Source organism: Heterodontus francisci, chromosome 41 (genome assembly GCF_036365525.1).
Source record: "Heterodontus francisci isolate sHetFra1 chromosome 41, sHetFra1.hap1, whole genome shotgun sequence".
Classification (NCBI taxonomy): domain Eukaryota; kingdom Metazoa; phylum Chordata; class Chondrichthyes; order Heterodontiformes; family Heterodontidae; genus Heterodontus; species Heterodontus francisci.
In genome coordinates this window covers 22,211,282-22,233,724 of record NC_090411.1, presented here as the reverse complement: position 1 = coordinate 22,233,724, position 22,443 = coordinate 22,211,282, and the positions used below count along the sequence as shown (strand labels likewise).

Genomic DNA, 22,443 nt, shown 5'->3' with positions numbered 1-22,443 from the left:
GTCATTTCCTCGCTCCAACAACAGTTAAAAATCACTGTTCATGACATAATTGATATGCCTCATTCTTGGCAGGTGGGGGCCTAGCATGACAAAGTGTTGTCACTGTTGTACTGAAGGGAAATGTGGAAACCAATTTTAACACAGCTATGTCCCACAAACCACAATGAGATAAATCAATAGTTAATCTGTTTTTAATTGTTGGTTGAGTGATGAATTTTGACCAGGACTCCAGGGAAAAATTCCATGCTCTTCTTTGAATAGTGCCATAGGATCTTTTATGCCCACCTGAACTGAAAGGTGGGGCCTCAATTTAACATCGTGTCTGAAAGGCAGCAGCTCTGGCAGTGCAGCACACCATCAGCACTGCACTGTCAGCCTAGATTATCTGCTCCAGTCCTAGATGTTGGTCTTGACTTTTGGTGCCCTACTGGCAATAGTCAGCTGCCTGTTAGTGCAACGAAGAGGTGGCCTCTTCTAAATTTAGCAGGTTAGCCTGGGGGAGCCAAACAAGCGTCCTGCTGCAGCTGGCCAGATTGTGGCCTCAATATTGAGCCTGGGCAGCTGCCTGCAAGGTAAGCTTGGGATCAGGGGATCTTGAGTGGCAGGGGTCCAGAATATCTCTGTGGGCCCCAGAGGATCACACTTCGGTTCAGTTTCCTGTGGTTTCACCTAAAATAGTGATTGGGTTCCCATTTACTTGATTGTTCCCTTTTAATATGGAAATTGGGGTCCTACCACTGGAATCAGGAGTTGGCCACCTGGCAGTAGACCCCTTTCAAAATGGAGCAGGCCACACGGCCATAACAACAGGGCAGTGAGCCCACTGACCTCATTTTAAGGCCAATTACCACCTCATTAAAGCCAGGTGAAGGAAGTGAAAAATCGACCCCCTAGAGTAGGGCTTGAACCCATGACCTTTTACCTCAGGAGGTGAGGATGTTTCCCACTGAGGAAAACTGACTCTTTAAAGGCTATTATCTGAAGGCAGGCCTTGCGATGATATCTTGGGATGCCAGCAATGATGCTTGGATGAATCAACCTCCTCTATCATCTAAATCCATTCAAAGGAAGGCAGAAAGAAGCACAGTTTCTGCTTAAATAGGAGAGGATGGATCTTCTTGCAAACAGGGCGAGTGCTTGCTCGCTACCGTCCCACAGATTTTATTCCAAGGCCCTGTTGAATTGATGTAGACCAATCCATCTTCTTTTTAATAACTGCCCGTAACCCTCTCCCACTGCCAGTTCGCACATGGTGCAGGAGGGCACCGAAAACAACAAACCAAAGGCAGCATCACAAGCCACACTAATACAAATACTTTTATTTTGCTGACAATAAATATTCTGTACATGTGCAGAAGGATACAGTGAAACGGAGCAGCTAAATTGCACTTGGTGCAAATAGAAAGTTCATTTTGTAAACTTTAAAATATAAAATTTAATGAGTAAACCAAATGATTGATTGTTTTTTTTTTAAAAGCAGTGTCTGGTTTACATGCGATTCTTAGTGTCTTTTCTGGAATTTGTAAAGTAACTTTACAGTTCAACTCTGAAACCTCCTGACGTGCCTTCAATGAAATGCTGTCATTCATGAAACACTCAACCTGTCCAACAGTTCAAAATTATCACAGGTTTTGTTCAGGAAATTTGGGTGCAACTACTTTGTGAGTTGGTAACTAGAGGACATCAGTTTAAGATCTTCATCAAAAGAACCAAGGGAGAAGTTAGACGAAATTTTGTTTCCACAGACAGTTGTTAGATTGCGAAATGCCTGACCAGAAACATTGGTAGAAGCAGAATCCACAAAAGCTTTTAAAGTGGAAGTGGATAAATATTTGAAAAAGAAAATTAAGGTTCAGAGAGAGGGCAGGAGAATGGGACTAAGTCCAGGAGCTGCAGACACAATGGTCTGAGTAGCCTCCCCCTGTGCTATAAGATTCTAGAATTAATTCCCTGTTGTCATTTAATGAGTTTCAACAGTTCTTTCTTGGTTCCCCCCAACCCTAGGGTTTCCGACCCCTTCTCTCCTCCCTGAGGACAGCGAGCAAGCTGTTCAACCATGACAATCAGGGCCCTCCAGCCAAGGGCTATCCTGTGCCTCCTACCCGTTTCTCACACATGTACACAATCTTGCAGCAGATTACCGGACAGCAGACAAAATCAGGAACCTTAACTAATGGCCCCTCCTCCCCTAGCTGAGTGTTACCACGGCCAATTCTAGCACCTCAACTCCCCCTTTGACTGAGATTACCTAATTCAACACAGATCAAACCCAAGGCTTTGGGCCTACGTGTTCAGGAATAAACTGAGGCCCTTTACCCAAGTTTCACAACTCCTTAGCTTAGCCTTTAGACTGAGGACAGTAGCAATGCATCATTCTAGGTGGATGGGGAGGAAGTAAGGAGAAAAGATCGAGAACTAGTTCCTATGGACACTGAGGGGGTGAGAATATATTTTCTCGCTGGCTCTCTGATACCCATTATGAGGCCCAAGTGGTACGAACTCTCAGTCGCTGACCAAGACTTCAGCGCAACAGTGTGTGCGGTTATGTATGATAGCCATTCTTTCAGAAAGACTGCATGGGTGCAGAGCATAGATAATGGAATGATCTTAATGAAATAGTGAAGGCACTCTTTTGTGTCCAGAGTTATTGGATATTATCAAGGCATCACAGAGGGTCCTTTGTGTTGCATCTGATCTGTTCTGAAGGTGTCCAAAGTTGTTGTTGGGAGATATTTAATCTTCATAGAAGTCCCAAAAAAGGAGGGGGAGAGAAGCACCATGTAAGCCAGACACTGCCATTTTCACATACTTAAACTTTTCACCAAGTCATAACAAGGGCAATGCCTTGGGACCTGGGATATGGGCCTTTACAGTATCAAAGGGCACACTGGGGAGAACTCTCATTGACTGGTACCCATAGGCTATGAGGTAGCCTTCTCTTAGGGTTGTCACCTGCTCAGCCACAAAGCAGACAGCCTTGTTTCTCAGAAGCCTGCCCCAGGAGTGTAAAGAGGACAACAAAGTACCTTGATTTTTAAAATAGAAGTCCAATTTGTGCAATTTGGACCTGTGTTTTTGGGACATGAAAGTGATAAGTTAAAGGTTTTAGTAAATTCTCACTCAGTAGACATTGGACCCTACACTCCAACTCTTCCCTCTATCTGGCTTTGAAACTGGGATAAGATAGCAACTCTTAACATCATTAGGACAACAGAGGAGTATACCACTGATCACGTGAGTGCACCCTGCAGCATCACATGATACAGGCTGTCAGATGCTGCGATTAGACATTCATATTTTCACTGTGGTTGGAATTATTATTCCCATTAATAACCCTGACATTGACACAAGAAATCATTGTTTTCTTAATGAAACTATTTACTTTCATTATTATGAATTATTTTTAAAATAGAAATTTGAGTACCAAAAGCTGATTGGGTGCAAGTGACACCATCACTGGAGGCAGCAGAGTTCAGTATTGACATTCTGCTGATGTCAGAATCGGGATCCAATATAACCTCAGGATCAAGACAGTGGAATGAGGCAAGGTTCATAGTGTAAAATCCAAAATATTCAGCAAAAAGGTTTTAAAACGTCGTCAGATTAATAAAAACAGGAATGTGGAACCATAGATTCCAGCCTGTAACTCATTCACTAACAAGGGATCAGATGGTTTATAAATGTGGAATAACATAGAGCAAATGGAGTGAGTTTCAGGCTGTAACTAATTGAAGGGATTGTATAGTGGCTGAATGATGATCTGACTGGAATGATATATTTTCACCTTAACAACTGTGAGATCATTGGATGAAGGTAGAAGGGTCAACTCAAAGAGATTGATCATTTATTTCAGTATCAGTGAAGTACAGGTGGAGAAATGAAAGGCACGATGATATTCTCATGGGTGTACATTGGTGGGGGCAGTGTGAAATCTAAAGACATGTATGAATTGCCATAAGGCCTTCCCCTCCCCAGGAAAGCATTGCTTTCTCAGTCTCAAGATCATGGAAGGGCAAGGAAAACCATTGGACAAACCTTTCATCATGAGATGATATAGGTAGGGTAAAGTTGCAGATTATACATGCAATTGGATTCAGCTTGATGGAACAAATGCACATTTTATTGCAATGTGGTCTCATGCTCTTTTGTTAGTCTACTCATGTTCAAGGAGAGGTTTTGCTTTTTTTTTTGCTAACTTTTGATGCAGCTAACTAACACAAAGCTTCAAAATGGCAATATGTCACCATTAATGAGTTGGCCAATTGTGTCGAGGCACAAGGTGCTATTTAGCCATCTCCCAAATTGTCACAGAAGACAAAAGCAGGAGGACCAATGGTTAGACTAGTGCCAACTCTACATTACCAGGGAGACTCACTAGTACAAAATAACCACCATATTAAGTGTAGGAAAATTTAATGCTGGTTAATGAAACAGAAGAGTGGGGGGTATGGGTAGTGGGAAATGGGTCTTCACCAGGAGTGGAAGGGGTTCATCGTGAATCAAAGCTCGCATTACACTGTGCCTGATTTTCTTTTCCATCTGGCCCACTGTAAAACGGGCTCCAATTCGCAATGAGGCTGATATACGCTACTGGTGAAGACTAACTTCACCTCGAGATGACCTCAACTGTTTTGCCTCCAGTAGGCGCTGACAGCTTTAAATGTCAGCCTAGCTACTCCACAGCAAAAAGGCCTCATTAACTGACTCAATCATTGAGATTTCTCCTAATCCCTCTATTACTTATGATTGCATTATTTTTGACCCTGATCCTTCCCGAATCATGGATTCAGTACCAATTGAACAATTCCTTGCTCCTCCACTTTCAAAGACACAGATTCATGCTGGGTACCTTTCCACAGCTACCAGGTGGGCTACACTTCCTTGTCCAGGTCAGCATTCTTTACATAAGTGATTGGGCAACAAGTGAATTATTTGGCTTCAGGGCAGCACATCAGACACTGACCTAATTCACACCCGACATCCTGAACAGAGTACCAAGTAGAAAAGAATGCTAAGTCACCCTCCCCCTCTCCAGCCCACTGCAGGTCGTTTGCAACACCCCAAATGCAAGTCCAATGGAGATCTACCAATTCAACAGGGCATCTCGGTTCTAACCGGTCTTTCCTCTACTGAATCCTTCTGTACGAAGGCTTTGAGCATCACTAGCCACATCCCAGCCAGTCAGTTCAATTTTTACTTTTTCTTTAATTATGTATTAAAATATACATATGTATGTATATATAAAATAAAATAATTTGCTAAAAATAATTCATTCTGATACAGTAATGCTTTTGCATAACTATGTCTCAGTGCTGGCTTCAAGTGAAACCACAAAACACAGTCTTCCTTGAAAGAATGACAATTATTTTTGCATATCTTTCAAACTTTTGACCAAAATAACATTCTTCTGGTCCAGCCGCTTTGCTCACCCAGTGAACATCCGTTGCTGGCGAGCTTGCTGGCTCTGTACACCAGGCGTCCCATTGCGATAAGGGTCCCTTCCTGACTGCACATTGACCGTAAACAATACTGCTCAATGGCGCCTTCAATGCCCGACCCACAGCCAGGTTACATCACCAGGGCAGAGGAAACAGAATGAGGGTGTCGGTGACATCCCAGCTCCCCCATGCTCAGAGGGTACACTCAGTGGTCAATTCCAGACCAGGTACTCCTCAAAAAGAAAAAACTCAATGATCCTTGTGCTTGGGAGTTACATTTTGAATGGAAATTCCTCAATGTACTTTCGGAGTGTGGGCACTAAGGGAAGTTTCCTCATGCCTTCTATCCCAAAGTGGCAGATTATGTTCTTTCTGCATAACTGCTGTAGTTTTGGGATGGAGTTTTTCCGCAAGGGTTTGGAAAAGACCACAGAGACCTCACAGTTGGACACAAAGGGCTTCATTTGCGTGCTCTCCACGCAATGTTCCAGCAGCTTCAAAATGCAGTCAAAGCGGGCGTTATTGAACCAGAAGTGTTCTTTGTCAAACAGGATCCGCATGCTGACTGGTCCCTTCTCAGCCCGGACGCTCAGGCTGAACAAGTGGTTGGCTTGAGTGCTGTCCCGAACGAGGAAGGTGCCCACGGGCTCCGCTATCAGCATGGCATGAGCCTCATCCACGGGGAGCGGGCCCCAGTAAAATCCGCTCTCATCCAGGAAGCGCAGGGTCCGGTCGACGATCTCCCGTTCCTTGTTCCGAAACGTGCGAAAGTGGGTGGGTTGATCAGGTGGACAGTGCTGGAATCGGGGAGGCTCGGGTCGTCGCACATTCGCCAGTGCATCCAGTTGTGTGCTCCCACCGACCATCTCAGAGAGTCCGCCAGTTCCAAAGAGACTCCATCTTTAACCTCCTTGTGGATAAACGTCCTGTGGAGAGAAAGAAACAAGATACGCAAGATAAAATGGGACAACGTTGGAAATTGTTTTGGAACTTAACTATCACTTAAGCAGACACCAGCTTGACAATGAAGCATTTCAAAATGTCGCCTGACACTCCAAGTGCCAGCACTGAGGGAATGCTGTACTGTCAGAGGTACCATCTTTCAGATGAGACATTAAACTGAGGCCTCATCTGCCCTATTAGATGGATGTAAAGGATATCACGGCACCATACGAAGGAGAGCAGGGATGTTCTCCGCGGTGCCCTGGCCAATAACTATATCTCAACGAACACGGAAAAACACAGACAGGCAGACAGAGACATGGTCATCATCACATTGCTGTTTGTGGGATCTTGCCATGCATAAGTTAACTGCTGTGTTTCCTACATTACAACAGTGTCTATAGTTCAAAAGTACTTCATTGGCTGTAAAGCAATATATAAATGCAAGCCCTTTCTTTGTGAGCCTTTATTTAGAACACTGTTGTGTGGTAAACCATCACATGTCCATTGCACATCATCAACATGGTGAAACTGACATTAACCCCAATCCCTTCTCACCCTCCCCAAAAGGTGTGCCAAATGCCTTTTCCTGAACCCATCTCTTCCCTTTCCTCTAAGTTTTTAGGAACAAGAATTAGATTCAACAAACCCATCCCTTTTCAGAAGATCCTCAAACCTACCAACCCACTTCCTCCCCTTCTAACTCTCCTTTAGGTCAATTATAGCATTCAGTCCAGGGCCTGAACTTATTGCATATTTCACAACTCCACTACATTTGTCAATAAATATTCTTCTCACGCTGAACTTCCACATTTTTAAACTTGTATTTCAACCGTTCAACAGAGTGAAATTTTGCCCAGCTCATCTTTTTCTTCTCTTGACAAGGTCACCAGAACATTTCACTTTTCTACAGAAACAAGTCCCAGCTTCCCCCCCACAACTGAAAAACCTACCTCCTGAAAAACATCTTTGTTGAAAAAATCATTCTTGTATGAGTATATGACCAGAATTGCACTGGTCAGCCTGATCAACACCTTATACAACCTCTTTAGATTGACCATCAATCCCCCTGGAAACCAACAGCTTACTTGTTAATTTTCACTGCAGCCAACTCCTGTGCTGCTAAGTGTTACCCAAAACATCCTCTTCCCAATCAGCACACCATATCTGGAGTACTGTGTGCAGTTCTGGTCGCCGCACTACAGGAAAGATGTGATTAAGCTAGAGAGGGTGCAGAAGAGATTCACAAGGATGTTGTCTGGTTTGGAGGGCTTGAGTTATGAAGAGAGATTGGATAGGCTGGGTCTGTTTTCCCTGGAGTGAAGGAGGCTGAGAGGGGACATGATAGAGGTGTATAAAATTATGAGAGGCATAGATTGGGTAGATAGCCAGAGTCTGTTTCCCATGGTAGGGGTGACTAAAACTAGAGGACATAGATTTAAGGTGAAAGGGAGGAGGATCAAAGGGGTAAATTTTTCACACAAAGAATAGTGGGTATCTGGAATGAGCTGCCTGAGGAAGTGGTAGAGACAGGAACAGTAGCGACATTTAAGAGGCATCTGGACAGGTACTTGAATGAGCAAGGGATAGAGGGATATGGAATTAATGCAGGCAGGTGGGATTAGTATAGATAGGCATTATGGTTGGCATGGACGCGGTGGGCCGAAGGGCCTGTTTTTATGCTGTGACTCTATGACTATGACTCACTATATCCCTCCTCCATTTAACCCATTTATTTCTTCGCTCTATTTGAATTTTTTTTTACACTTAACTACGTTACACTGTATCTGCCACCTGCTGGCCCAGCTACCAAGAGACATTTGATATCCCCTCCCACACCACCGTCAAAAATTGAACCAGACCATTTGATCCCATAGCGACTCCAGCACCAAGATGGTCTACCTCCGCCTCCGTAATACTGCCCGTCCCTGCCTCAGCTCATCTGTTGCTCAAAATCTCATCCATACTTTTGTTATTTCCAGTCTTGTCTATTCTAATGCTCTCTTGGCTGCTCCCGCATCTTCCATCCTCCATAAACTTAAGCTCATCCAAACTTCACTGCACGTGTCCGAACTTGCATAAAAGTACCACTCATCCATCATCTCTGTGCTCAATGACCATTGGCTCCCTGTCTGGCAACGCCTTGAATTTAAAATCATCATCCTTGTGTTCACCCCCTCCCTTTCTTTGTAACCTCCTCCAGCCTTACAACCCTCTGTGCTCTCTGCGCTCCTCCAGTTCTGGCCTCTTGTGCCTCCCCAACCTCCCTCACCCAACCATTGGCAGTCATGTCTTAAGCTGACTCAGCCCTAAGTTTTGGAATTCCCTCCCTAAACGTCTACCTCTCTCTCCACTTTTAAGATACTCCTTAAAGACTACCCCTTTACTAAATTTTTGGTCATCTGCCCTAATACAGCCTTATGCGGCTCGGCATCGAATTGTGTCTTATAATGCTCCTGTGAAGCACCTTGGGAAGTTTTACTACTTTAAAAAGGTGCTATATAAATGCAAATTGCTGCTAATTATATTAATGCTACGGCAGAGTTGTAACTTTACACTAATAACACTCGCCTGCTTTCCCTCCCTTACCTCACCCCCACCCCATGGCCATAGTCTGGTCTCCTTGAATAATCTGCCAGTGCTTCCTACAATGTTCTTGTGCCTCCATTATAGAGGCAAGGCAGCACGTGTGGCCTCAAATGAACACAACACAACCGTCTGAGATGGTTCCATGCCCAGCTTCCAGAGCTATGACATCAATCTCTCTCCTCCACCGCACACTGAAATTGTTGAAAAACCAGAGTTGGATGAAGAATTCTTGAGGCCCGGCACCAAAGAACAATCAAGGCCCCTCTGCACAATGCCCACCCTCCTGATACATTGAAAAACAAATGTATTTTCCCAGGAGCCCCTGGGCACAGTTATCCTTGGGCCATGCACTCAACATCCAAGCACAGAACTACAGGCTCAGAGGCCAATACCATCTTTGAACAACCACACTCACTTGTCCAACCGCAATGTCGCAGAGCAACACGTTGCAGATGATCCATAACATAACTGGGCAGTATGAGGTGCGTGCTACAGACAGTGTAAACTTAACAAGTATAGCATATGATGTCACGTAAAGGTCACCACACGCCATTGTCTGTTTCCATATCCTAATTAATTGACACATTCAGTGAATTTGGTGGGTGTTTATTGCACATTTCTCATGCAATTGTTACTAGGCTTGCAGACTGCCACAATCTGCATTTCCTATGACACTTGTATAACATTCAAAACTTATATACAGTAGAAAATCTGGGATTTTTTTTAACATTGCGGTGCAGAATACTGTACTTTCCTCGAGGGTTGAGGTTGACTGAGTTGTGTTATAATTTGCAGAAAGGCAGAGAAAGACAATGAGACACTGAGTGGACTGACAGGCATAGGGCAGCAAACAGAGACACAGACACAGGCAGGCAAAAACAAAGACAGATGGAGACATGGTAGGACAGATAGCGACAAAAAGAGAGACACAGATGGGCAGACAGACACATGGTCAGGCAACCAGAGAGACGGAGACACACACACAAATCACAGGAGGACTTGGATAGATAAGAGCAGACAGATAGATAGAGGTGCAGGCGCATGCCCAGGTAGAGAGGCAGGTTAGGTGGGTTCTCAGCTGTGAACACCACCACCCCCCCCCCCACTGCCCCCCATGGTCAAACAGCCTGCTATTTCAATGCCTAGGCTTGTACATGGAGAATGCCTACTTATGCGATGTCCTAGAGGGTGGAACCAGACCCCAGGTTGAGAACAGTCAGCCAGTGAACTAAATAAAAGCACAAACAGGATACACAGAGAGGAGATTTAAAGACTCACCAGTCCCGAACAGCTTGATGCTCCTCATTGTTAAATACATATTTTTAAACTCTGCAAGCTTTAACTGTACCAGGGAGATATCACTATCCTTGAGGAGACAAAAATGTGACTTTAATCTTATCGTATTTCGTCACTGCGTGAGCACAACATTCTACTCAGTTCTGCAAGTACAGCCCCACCCTGACCAGGAGTCTTCACAGATACCATGTGTCAAAGGCACGGTTATGCAAATCAGAAGAGAGCACATTTGTTCCTCGGGCCTCTCTCGGAAAAGCCACCGAAGTTTCCAAAATACAGTTGGACCATCACAGTTTTCCTTGTTTTGCACTGTTCTTATTAGAAGAGATTCATCTCTTCCTTAGTCCAAAAGCACTCATCATTTTTAGTTGCATCTCATTCCACTCCTTAAAAGTGTCTGCTATGGCTCAGTGGTCACACCCTCACCTCCGAGTTAGAAGGACGCGGATGCAAGTCACTCCAAAGACTTGAGCGCAAAATCTAGGGTGACACTCCAGTGCAGTACTGAGGGAGTGCTGCTTTATTGGGAGGTGCCATCCTTCAGATGAGACATTAAAACCCGAGGACCCATCTGCTCTGTCAGGTAGAGGTACAGATGCCTATGGCATTATTGGAAGAAGTGCACTTCTAGAATCCCGACCGACATTAATCCCTCAACCAACACCTAAAACAGATGATTTGGTCATTTATCTCATTGCTGTTTGTGGGAGCTTGCTGCACAAATTATCTGCCATGTTTCCTACATTACAATAGTGAATACACTTCAAAAGTGCTTCATTGACTGTAAAGCACTTTGAAATGTTCTGAAGTCGTGAAAGTTGACATTATCAATGCAACCCAACCTCTGGAGACCACATCCTCCTGTGTTAGCGTGAGGTATCCAGGTCCCTCAGCAGCCATTTTCTTCATGACCTTTCTGAGCGAGACTACAAACTTGGGGTCAATTGGGACAAGAAAATGCAATTTTATGCTAGGCACTGAAGCCCAATGCAAACTTGTTTGAGACTGTCCAATGATTTAAATAGAAGATGTCATAGCTGCAGGAGGGATAGCTCATGAGGTTACAATAAGTGTGCATTATTGAAGCAAAGTAGAGGGACCCAAAATAAGCAACTATTTTAGTTCCTTGGCCTTCCAGTGAGAAAGTTGTGATATGTCCGTCTTTCGGATGAGACATTAAACCAAGTCCCCATCAGTCTCTCAGGAGCAAAGATTCTGTGGCACTATTTGAAGAGAGCTGGGAAGTTCTCCCGGTTTCCTGGCCAATATTCCTCAACCACTACCACCAGAAACAGATTATCTGGTCATTTTTCTTCTTACTGTTTGCGGGAGCTTGCTGTGCACAAATTGGCTGCTGCATTTCCTACATTACAACAGTGACTAGACTTCAAAAGTGCTTGTAAAGCTTTATGCAGCAGGGCTACATGGACACCAGTGTCTGTGGTAATTGATTTTGAGGTCCCTGACTGGTAGTTTCAGAAATTAGAAATTTCCCATTGGCTTCTTCTTTCCAGACCAGTCCGACTTTTAAAAAAATCACAGCCGTCAGTTTCACAGCTGACAGGAGGGGGAACAGCAGCTTCTCAACTCAGAACAGGTTTGAGTGTTTCCGGCAGGTTCAGATTTTTTTTTTTTTAAAAAGGCCCGCCGAAAACCCCGAACTTGTCCTGAGTTCAGAAGCCTCTGTTCCCACTCCTGTCAGCTGTGAAACTGACAGCTGTGATTTTTTTTTTTAAAACTGTCCAAACGCAAAGCAGTTCTGGGAGAGTTCCCACTCTCTGCAACTGTCAGAGAGGGAGAGGGGGGGGAAAACTGGGAGGCGAGGGGGGTGGGGGTTGGAAAGAGAGCGGTAGGGAGGGAGAGGTGGGGAGAGCGAGGGAGGGAGAGGGCGAGGGAGGGAGAGGGCGAGGGAGGGAGAGGGCGAGGGAGGGAGAGGGAGAGGGAGAGCGAGGGCGAGCGAGGGCGAGCGAGGGCGAGGGCGAGGGCGAGGGCGAGGGCGAGGGGCGAGGGCGAGGGGCGAGGGCGAGGGCGAGGGCGAGGGCTGAGGGCGAGGGCGAGGGGGAGGGGCGAGGGCGAGGGGCGAGGAGGGGAGGGGGAGGGGGAGGGGGAGGGGGAGGGGGAGGGGGAGGGGAGGGGGAGGGGGAGGGGGAGGGGAGGGGGAGGGGGAGAGGGAGGGGGAGAGGGAGGGGGAGAGGGAGGGGGAGAGGGAGGGGGAGAGGGAGGGGGAGAGGGAGGGGAGAGGGAGGGGGAGAGGGAGGGCGAGAGGGAGGGCGAGAGGGAGGGGGAGAGGGAGGGGGAGAGGGAGGGCGAGAGGGAGGGCGAGAGGGAGGGCGAGAGGGAGGGCGAGAGGGAGGGGGAGAGGGAGGGGGAGAGGGAGGGGGAGAGGGAGGGGGAGAGGGAGGGGGAGAGGGAGGGGGAGAGGGAGGGGGAGAGGGGAGGGGGAGAGGGAGGGGGAGGGGGAGGGGGAGGGGGAGGGGGAGGGGGAGGGGGAGGGGGAGGGGGAGGGGGAGGGGAGGGGGAGGGGGAGGGGGAGGGGGAGGGGGAGGGGGAGGGGGAGGGGGAGGGGAGGGGGAGGGGGAGGGGAGGGGGAGAGGGAGGGGGGAGGGGAGGGGGAGGGGGAGAGGGAGGGGGAGAGGGAGGGGGAGAGGGAGGGGGAGAGGGAGGGAGGAGAGGGAGGGGGGAGAGGGAGGGGGAGAGGGAGGGGAGAGGGAGGGGGAGAGGGAGGGGAGAGGGAGGGGGAGAGGGAGGGCGAGAGGGAGGGGGAGAGGGAGGGGGAGAGGGAGGGGGAGAGGGAGGGGGAGAGGGAGGGGGAGAGGGAGGGGGAGAGGGAGGGCGAGAGGGAGGGCGAGAGGGAGGGCGAGAGGGAGGGCGAGAGGGAGGGCGAGAGGGAGGGCGAGAGGGAGGGCGAGAGGGAGGGCGAGAGGGAGGGCGAGAGGGAGGGCGAGAGGGAGGGCAAGGGAGGGAGGGCAAGGGAGGGAGGGAGAGCGGGGCAAGGGAGAGAGAGGGACAGCGATAGTGAGAGGGGCGAGAAAAAGAGATCAGGATCACTCCTGGCAGCTGGACATCGATCTGGATTCTTCGATCACTGCGTCAAGTGTGCGAACAGACATTGATTACCTGTACAAGCAAAAACAATGCCAGGCACTCACTAAATAGGGAGAACTGCATCTTAACTCAGACTGTCTTTTGATGGCATTAGTTTGGCAATACACTTTATATACAAATTAATTGCCCCCACGTCCGTGGCTCAGTCAATAATTTTGTCAAATGTCCACAATGCCTATCCCTGCTTTGAAGCCTCCCGAGGCCCTGAAAGGTGCTGAATAAATGCAAAGTTTGTTCTTTATATGAAATTTACCTCAAGGTCGGATTGATTCATCGAATCAACGACCATAACACTCAATGGGCAAAATAAAATTTTAAATTGACTAACCGATCTCATGTAGTGGGCACACAGGAATCAAGACCTAAATTTCTGATTTGAACTGAAGTGGAGTTAGTGGATACTCAGACCAGGGCGGACAGACAGAACTCAGTACCCATTTGAAAGTAATACATTCTGTCCTTATTTTTAATTTAGTGCTTTCGGGTTGGTTTTCAGCGATGGCACTAAAGTCAATGGAAAAAGAGATGGGGCAGGCTGTATAATGGGTGGCTGGTCTGCTACATTCAGTTGTCGAAAGTTAAAATCATCCCTTTTGATTTCATATTTGAAAGCAGAGTTTCTCTGCAGTAAAAGCAAAGTAGTTGGAATATAGAAAACTGAGGGACAACAGCGCTGGCAGTGGCGAGAGAATGTAATTACAGGGTGACCGTTTTCACAAAAGGTAGTGGAAATTTCGAATGTGTTCCCTCAACAGGCTTAACTTTTTAACACTGCGATTGATAATTTTTTGTTGGCTAAGGGTATCAAAGGATATGATTAAAGGATATGGATGAAGGGCAGGTAAGTGGAGTTGTGGTGCAGATCAGCCATAGTCTGACTGAATAGCAGAACAATCTCGAGGGGCTGAATGGCCTCCTGCTGTTCCTAGGTTAGCAGTTTCTATGACAAACGCGGGCATAGGAATGTATCGTGGAAAAAAGTTGGCACACAAGTGTGACAACCAAAAGTAAAGTTCTGTTGACACTCACCCACTTTGCATTCTAACCAGGTATTAAACCTGTACAGCTGTACAGATTCCCCTGGCACTGTTGTCAAAAGAGCAGGGAAGTATCTCAGTGTCCTGCACCTCATTCCTCGTTCAACCACGATGACCGAGAGCACATTAACTGCTCATTCATCTCATAGATGGAACAACGCCGTGCAGTGTTTGTGCTCGGAACAATACTTCAAAAACCAACTTCTATGCTGCCAGACCTGCTGAGTGGTTCCAGCATTTCTTGTTTTTATTTCAGATTTCCAGCATCCGCAGTATTTTGCTTTTATTTTAGTGCTATATAAATGCAGTCTTATTTAACACATTTAAAAAAAAAATCATTGACAGAACAAACAAAAAGGATACTTTGCCAAGTTTTTTTTTCCCCTCAATGAGATCTTCCAGCCAGCTACACTAGAGTTGCCACCACCTTCTGCAAACTACAGGAAACTTGTCAACTTCACATCTTAAAAGGGATGTTATGCTTACAGTGTGCCCCATAGTGCTAAATCGTATTATGCATGAATATACATTTAGCTTCACAATGGGATGAAAATATTAAGTCCGGTGAAATAAACTGGTTGAAAAGGTATCTTCTTTGAATTTGCTCAGTTTTACAAGGAACATGCACAAGTCTCATTAAGGGGAGTGGCTAACACAGATGTAGAGAGGTATTCTGCACAAAATTAGGATAGAGAAAGCAGACGCCAGGATTCTGAGCTAAAACTTCTTGAGATGTAGAGGCGTTAATTTACAGAACAAACCACAGCAGTAAATACTGACTCAGGTGAAGTGTCAAAAGAGACGTGGATCAATGTGTGTTTCAACCAGGAGCAGAGACCCGAGTTGAGAAATGGTCAGACTAGATCCTGAACACAAATCCGGATGATAGAATAAGTTGCTTATAATTGCTCCTTTATTTCCCCTCGTCCATCGGCTGACACACATCGGTCTCTTACCAACAGTGTATGTCTCCTACTGCCTGCCTATGTTATGGACAGCCCCACACCTCACACACATGCATGACCTTTCTCACATGCTGAGACCGCCATACACGTCAAGCTGGTGTTTAAATTTAAACACTGCGGTGGCGTTCAGTTTTCTGTTTTATCAACAGTGCTATTTAAATATCAGGCATTACTCACTATCTCGGGGTCTAACCAGGTTGCAAGAGTGAATTTTACACACACACACACAAAGATGCAGCTTGGCACCAGCACTGTACGAGTCAGAGCCAGTTCATTGTATGCAGTGCAGGCACAGTCCAAGTGCTCATGCTGCTCTCTCATCAGCCTGGGCAGCCCACAGTGGAATTGAGCAAGTCTCACTGCAGCCTGGCACCATGCCAGCTCACTTATTACTGAATGGCATGAGTCACACTCTCACAGCTCCTACAATAGCAGACAGACCGCAGCTGTACTGATGGCAGAAAGGAAAGCACAAACTGGGCATGTTATTCCATGTGTTAGTAGGTAGGCACATTACTACCCGCTCCAGCAGTAGGCTTCTTGTAAGCAGAGGCTGCATTTGTTGTGATCATGAAAGTGAGGGACTCTAATGTTTTGGAATAGATACTGAAGCAGTCCGTGTCCATATGCAGCAAGATCTGGACAGCATTCAGGCTTGAGCTGATAAGTGGCAAGTAACATTCGTGACATGTGCCAGGTAATGATGATCTCCAACAAGAGAGAACCTAACCATTTCCCCTTGACATTCAACGGCATTACAATCGCTGAATTCTGTGGCGAGTAACTCACCTCCTGACTCCCCAAAGCTTGCTCACTATCTACACGGTACAAATCAGGAGGGTGATGTAATACTCTCCACTTGCCTGAATGGGTGCAGCTCCAACAACACTCAAAGTTCGACACCATCCAGGACACAGCAGCCTGCTTAATTGGCACCTCATCCACCACTTTCAACATTCACTCCCTCCACCACCGACGCACAGTGGCAGCAGCGGGTACAATCTACAAGATTTACTGCAGCAACTCACCAAGGCTCCTTCAACAGAACCTTCCAGACCCGCGACTCTACCACCTAGAAGGACAAGGGCCGCACCACCAGCTGCAAGTTCCCCTTCAAGCCACACACACCATCCTAACTTGGAATTATATCGCCGTTCCTTCACTGTCGCTGGGTCAAGATCCTGGAACTCCCTTCCTAACAGCATTGTGGGTGTCCCTACCCCATGTGGACTGCAGCGGTTCAAGAAGGCAGCTCACCATCACCTTCTCGAGGGGAATTAGGGATGGGCAATAAATGCTGACCTAGCCAGTGATGCCCACATCCCATGAAAGAATCTTTAAAAATTGATTCATTACTAGCTGCCAATTGCACAGTTTGCCGTCCTCACAATATCAAAACTGGAAAGGACAGGCAGTCCCACAATAACTGCCGACAGGCGCAGCATGGATGGGTGAACAGTTACCATATATTCTAGCAACATAAAAACAAATACTGTATGCGGCTTTGTGCTGGCCGCGCACAAAAGGATTTCAGAGTAAATTCAGCTAGTCTGCATTCCAGGTGGGGAACGCCACTCGGAGGGAGCGTGGATTGGAGGCTCAGTGTTGGAACTTGATTGGTGACCCGCACTCTCTGAACACTGCTCCCTCATGATAGTGTATATTATACAATGTGTAAAGTCTCAAATGAAACCTCCACCACTTTAGTTAAAACAGTTCAGCACTAATACAACATATCACATAGCCCTCTAAAAGAGCACTCCTGCCTAAAGACTGCTTTCTCCTAAGTTTACAGAGGTCCTGCTGGTTCTCCTGAGGCAGCAGCTAATCTGAGGTTCCATGAGGCTAGGAATTATCAGCCTGATCAGTAGGAAAGGCTCAACGTAGTGTTACAACCGAGGCAGGAGGAATGCACTGTTTATTCTAGTCCCACTTCTCCATAGGTCACAATATATATTTAAATATTCCCACTTACCGATATGGTCAATCATAGACTTTATTTATATCCCAGAATAAAACACACCAACCAGGTTTCTTTAATAAACAACAAAAATTATCAGTTTATTATAAAACAAGTCTTAACCAGTAATGAAGCAAAGCATAAACACACAGATTGAAGTATAACAGTTCCCTTTTTACCTTAGCCCCTCACACACATACATACATCGTTTAACCGGAGAAGTGAAAGGGAATTTTGCTTTAGAACTCTGTTAAAAAAAAAGACAAAGAATAAACACTTAAGATTAGATTAGATTAGAGATACAGCACTGAAACAGGCCCTTCGGCCCACCGAGTCTGTGCCGACCATCAACCACCCATTTTATACTAATCCTACACTAATCCCATATTCCCAACAAACATCCCCACCTGTCCCTATATTTCCCTACCACCTACCTATACTAGTGACAATTTATAATGGCCAATTTACCTATCAACCTGCAAGTCTTTTTGGCTTGTGGGAGGAAACCGGAGCACCCGGAGAAAACCCACGCAGACACAGGGAGAACTTGCAAACTCCACACAGGCAGTACCCGGAATCGAACCCGGGTCCCTGGAGCTGTGAGGCTGCGGTGCTAACCACTGCGCCACTGTGCCGCCACTTAAGCTGAATACTTGCTCATTCTTGAAGAAAACAGAGAAGATATTGAAAGATGTTCTATGTTGTGGTTTGGAGTTCCAAATGCGTACAGATGGCTGTCATTGGGATTTTCCTAGAACAGTTCTTTCCCGGCGATATTGAAGATCAGTTTGGGTAGGCTTTCCAAGAAATGCAGCTACAGGGGCTTCAGATAAGCCTTACAGCAGAAATGCGGCAATAGGAGTTTCACTTACCACACATTCTTCAAATACAGGAAGAATGAGGAGACTGACATACTGGATATGCAGGGTTTCTTTCAGAGAGAGAGAGAGAGAGAGATCAACCGGATTTTTCTTGGCAGGCAAAAACCAACTGTCTTTTTTAACAATACAAAGTGAAATTAAAAACATTTCAGAAGTCAAGCCTCCTGACCTCTATAAATCTTGACCTGTCACTTCTCTATAAACATCTTTTCCAGTAAAAACAAGTTCCCTGCTGGTATTTTATCTGAAAACAGGTGCCTTCCAGTAAGGCCTTGTTTACAATCCAAGCCCCGGAAGCCTTCTGGTGACCTCTTTTAAAAAGCACAAAGTTCAGCTTCCAGATGAATCAACTAGAAGTCCTTAAAAACATATTTTACAAAAAAAAAGAACTCTCATAATAGTAGTCACTAGTCAATAGTTGTATTAGAGCTACAATAGTAGTTCCCAGAATTGGGAACGTCGATCAAGTTCTGCATAAAGCAGCTTTTCCCAACATCAGGCTAAAACTGTTCCCATGACTTTCTTACCTGACTGGAACTGTTAACTTGTTCAGAATAAGCTGGGTAACAGTTCTGTCACGACAAGCGGCCAAACAAGTACATCAAGCCGTCCTTGGCCAATATCAGGAACAATAGTAGTTTCAAGGCTGTAAAGGACAGTGAATAGAGGCTTTGCGTACTTTTCATACAATGTAGCTACAAACTGTACGACATTGTACAGGTTGGAATGTGATCACAGAAACAGAGGAAAAAATAACTAACAAGACTTTCAGATTGGCAGGAACATTTTTCCAAGTAATAGTAGTTACAGTGTTTAATGCTGGTTTGACACATTTTTCTCATTTAATTCATTCTCAGGATGTGGGCATCGCTGGTAAAGCTTGCACTTATTACCCATCCCTAATTTCCCTTGAGAAGGTAAGGCCTTCTTAAACAGCTGCAGTCCGTGTGGTGAAGGTGCTCCCATTATATTGTTAGGTAGGGAGTTCCAAGATTTTGACCCAGCAGTGATGAAGGAACCTTGCCAACTTTCTCCACTCATTTTCCAAAATGATTCATTGAATAAAACTCAGGAATACATAGCTAATATTACATCTTATTATTTTCTTTCTTTAGTATGACACCTTGATGGTCCCAGCAGCTTAGGAACCATCATGTTCTACACAGCATTCCCTCATGTCTTAGCTGTACTTATCCATATTGCCCTCAGTCTGTTCACATTAAGATACTCATCCAGGCATTTCTAAAAGCTATCTATAAAATCCCAGGCCTTTACCACGGCTTTGTCAGCAGCACCGCCCAAACCCGCAATCTCCAACAACTGGAAGGACAAGGATAGCAACACATGGGAATGTGATCATCTCCAAGTTCTCCTCCAATTCACACCCCACCCAACTTGGACATGTATTGTCATCGAGTCAAAATCCTGGAACTATCTACCCAACAGCATTGTAGGAACACCTTCGCCACATAGACTATGGAGAAGGTCCACCAACTTCTCAAGGGCAACTCGGGATGGGCAATAAATGCTGGCCTCGCCAGCAATGCCCATATGCCAAGACTGAATTAAACAAAGCACTACACCAGAGCAAGGGGGAGAAGTAGGGGTGAAGCCACTCATTCAGTCCACAGCACCCTTAGCTGAAAGGAGAATTTTCAAAATCGCCTATTAACCCACTTCTGAAGGACATGATTCAATCATCATCCTAGTGCTCTTTGGTTGTCCAGGCCAAGATCCAAGCCTGCACCCAAGGTGTGATCCTTACTTACTGGGTAGGAGGTCAGCATATGCATGTTCTCTCCCAGGGTACCAGCTGTCTGGTGTAACCCATGCCAGTTTCAATAAAATGCCCACTCTTGGAGGCCTCTGCCCCTTGTTGAAACCCCTGTGATGTAGCAAACCGTGTTGCCAATGGGTAAAGGTTCTGCTTCAAAAACACCCTCTCAGGAAACTAGAGTGGAGATCAGGATTCTGCATATTTAGGTCTTGGTCCGATTCCTGGGAGTGCACCAGAAAGCCTGTGGATTTTTGCAGTCTCCAATGCCTGCCATTCACCCCCTTGTTGAGGTAAAAGATCCCATGGCACTGCTTTACAGAAGAGCAGAAAAGGTCTCTCCAGTGTCCTGGACAATATTTATCCCTCAACCAAGATCAATAAAATAGATTATCGCATTGTTATTTGTGAGACCTTGCTGTGCGCAAATTGGCTGCCATGTTTCCTACATTTGGACAGTCACTACACTTCAAATGTACTTCATTGGCTGTTAATTACTTCAGATCATGCTAAGTTGTGAAAAGCACTGTATAAATCATCTTTCTTCTTGCACGTGCACTCTTACAGCTCCCTGTTCTCAAACATCTCTAATATCCTCCACAAGGATCAATTACACCTTGGTACCAACCAACTACTGGAAACTATGCAATTATGGTTGAAATATTCCTTGTGTAGTACTTTTAATTTATCTCTTCCAGTTGTTCCTTGCACTGCCATCGCTAGTAAGAGGCTTGTATCACCCCTCTGTTATTCCGCTCAAAATGCTTCCCCAAGTTTGGAAGGGTAAAATTTATAATTGTACTGCTGGGTGTTTTCACAATTCAATAGGACACCAAAAATGTCACACCCCTTCTACTTTCTTCAAGTTCAATGATTTTCCAGTTAGGACAATGGAGGCAAAAACACAGAAACGAATGGGTCAGTCACCCAGTGACCATTCTTCCTTTAAGAGGCCGTGTATGATTTGCTCGGTCATGTATTTTATCCTGTTTAGTTGGCTTCCTGAGTGGAGTGATGGCCACAGGGGAAAGCAAAGAAGATAAAACTTTGATGACATTTCTGCTTGATCTAATCAAGCTAAACACTCCAGGAATTCAACAAAACTTTGCAAATTAACCGGGCCAATCGCATTCCACAGGTGACACATGCCCGGCATTGGAACTCGAGTGAGGAGTTGGTCATTTCTGCTTCTCTCCACTCTCCACCAAGGATCGATACTGGGGAACAGTTCCAGAAACCGGCTAAGAAATTGATCAAAGGGAAAGGAAAGAGAGAACATCTGCAAGAGTTGTAATACAAGACAGGCCAAAGTATTGGACACAGGTCACGAAAAGTACATCATAACTGCACAATGAATAGGATTGAAATAGTATAGGACAAGTTGAAAAACAGAGAACTGAGAATAATAGTACACTAGTCACATTCAACATTGGTACAATGTGGTGAGGCAACTAAAAGTAATGGAATAATACAAAGTACAGACAGAATAGTGAAATACAAGCCTATAGAGGTATTGCTAAGACTTTAGATTGCACCAGTGAGGTCACACTTGGAGCAGCAAGTGCATGTCTCGACACCGTGTCACCAAAAGTGATGTACAGGTATTATTAGGAAAGGAACAGAGAAGTGCAAGAAGATTATCAATGTGTGAAGAGAATCAGTGATGATGATAAAGATGATCAGTTTCTAAATTCTGGAAAGAGGGCAGTTAAAGGGGGCCTCATTGTAGTGTATCAAATACTAAAATGATATTAATAAGGTAAACCCAGAATACTTCTTTAGAATATATCCAGAAAGTAGATCTCCTACAAGAGATTCAATGGCATTACGATAGCTGAATCCCCAACCATCAACATCCTGGGCGTTACCATTGACCAGAAACTGAACTGGACCAGCCACACAAATGCTGTGGCTACAAGACCAGGTCAGAGGCTGGGAATTCTGCAGCGAGTAACTCACTTCCCGTCTCCCCAGTGCCTGTCCACCATCTGCAAGGCACAAGTCAGGAGTGTGATAGAATACTCTCCACTTGCCTGGATGAGTGCAGCTCCAACAACACTCAAGAACCTCGACACCATCCAGGACAAAGCAGCCCACTTGATTGGCACCCCAACCACCATCTTAAACTTCACTCCCTCCATCAGCGATGCACATTGAGAGCAGTGTGTACCATCTACAAAATGCACTGCAGCAACTCATCACTCTCCTTCGACAGCACCTTCCAAACTCACAACCTCTATCACCTAGAAGGATAAGGGCAGCAGACACATGTGAACACCATCTACAAGTTCCCCTCCAAGCCACACACCATCGTGACTTGGAAATATATTGCCGTTCCTTCACTGTCGCTGGTTCAAAATCCTGGAATTCCCTTCCGAATAGCACTGTGGGTATGCCCGAACCACATGGACTGCAGCAGTTCAAGAAGGCAGCTCACTACCACCTTCGCAAATACA

General features: G+C 45.7%; 1 protein-coding gene across 3 annotated transcripts in view; it reads right to left on the bottom strand.

The window, feature by feature from the left end:
• Nucleotides 1-1,272: 1,272 nt before the first annotated feature.
• LOC137353342 (suppressor of cytokine signaling 1-like) overlaps nucleotides 1,273-22,443 on the bottom strand; it is a 41,692-nt gene continuing 20,521 nt past the window's right edge. Inside the window, exons 2-3 of one of the 3 annotated variants that reach the window (XM_068019494.1) lie at nucleotides 18,741-18,859; nucleotides 1,273-6,364 (exon numbers count right to left, since the gene is read on the bottom strand). In XM_068019494.1, the coding sequence (XP_067875595.1) occupies nucleotides 5,711-6,304 (594 nt within the window). In that variant the 5' untranslated portion in view covers nucleotides 6,305-6,364; nucleotides 18,741-18,859 and the 3' untranslated portion in view covers nucleotides 1,273-5,710. Of the gene's footprint in view, nucleotides 6,365-10,247; nucleotides 10,336-18,740; nucleotides 18,860-22,443 lie in introns of all 3 variants that reach the window. The other 2 variants (XM_068019493.1, XM_068019492.1) reach the window with 2 other exon arrangements.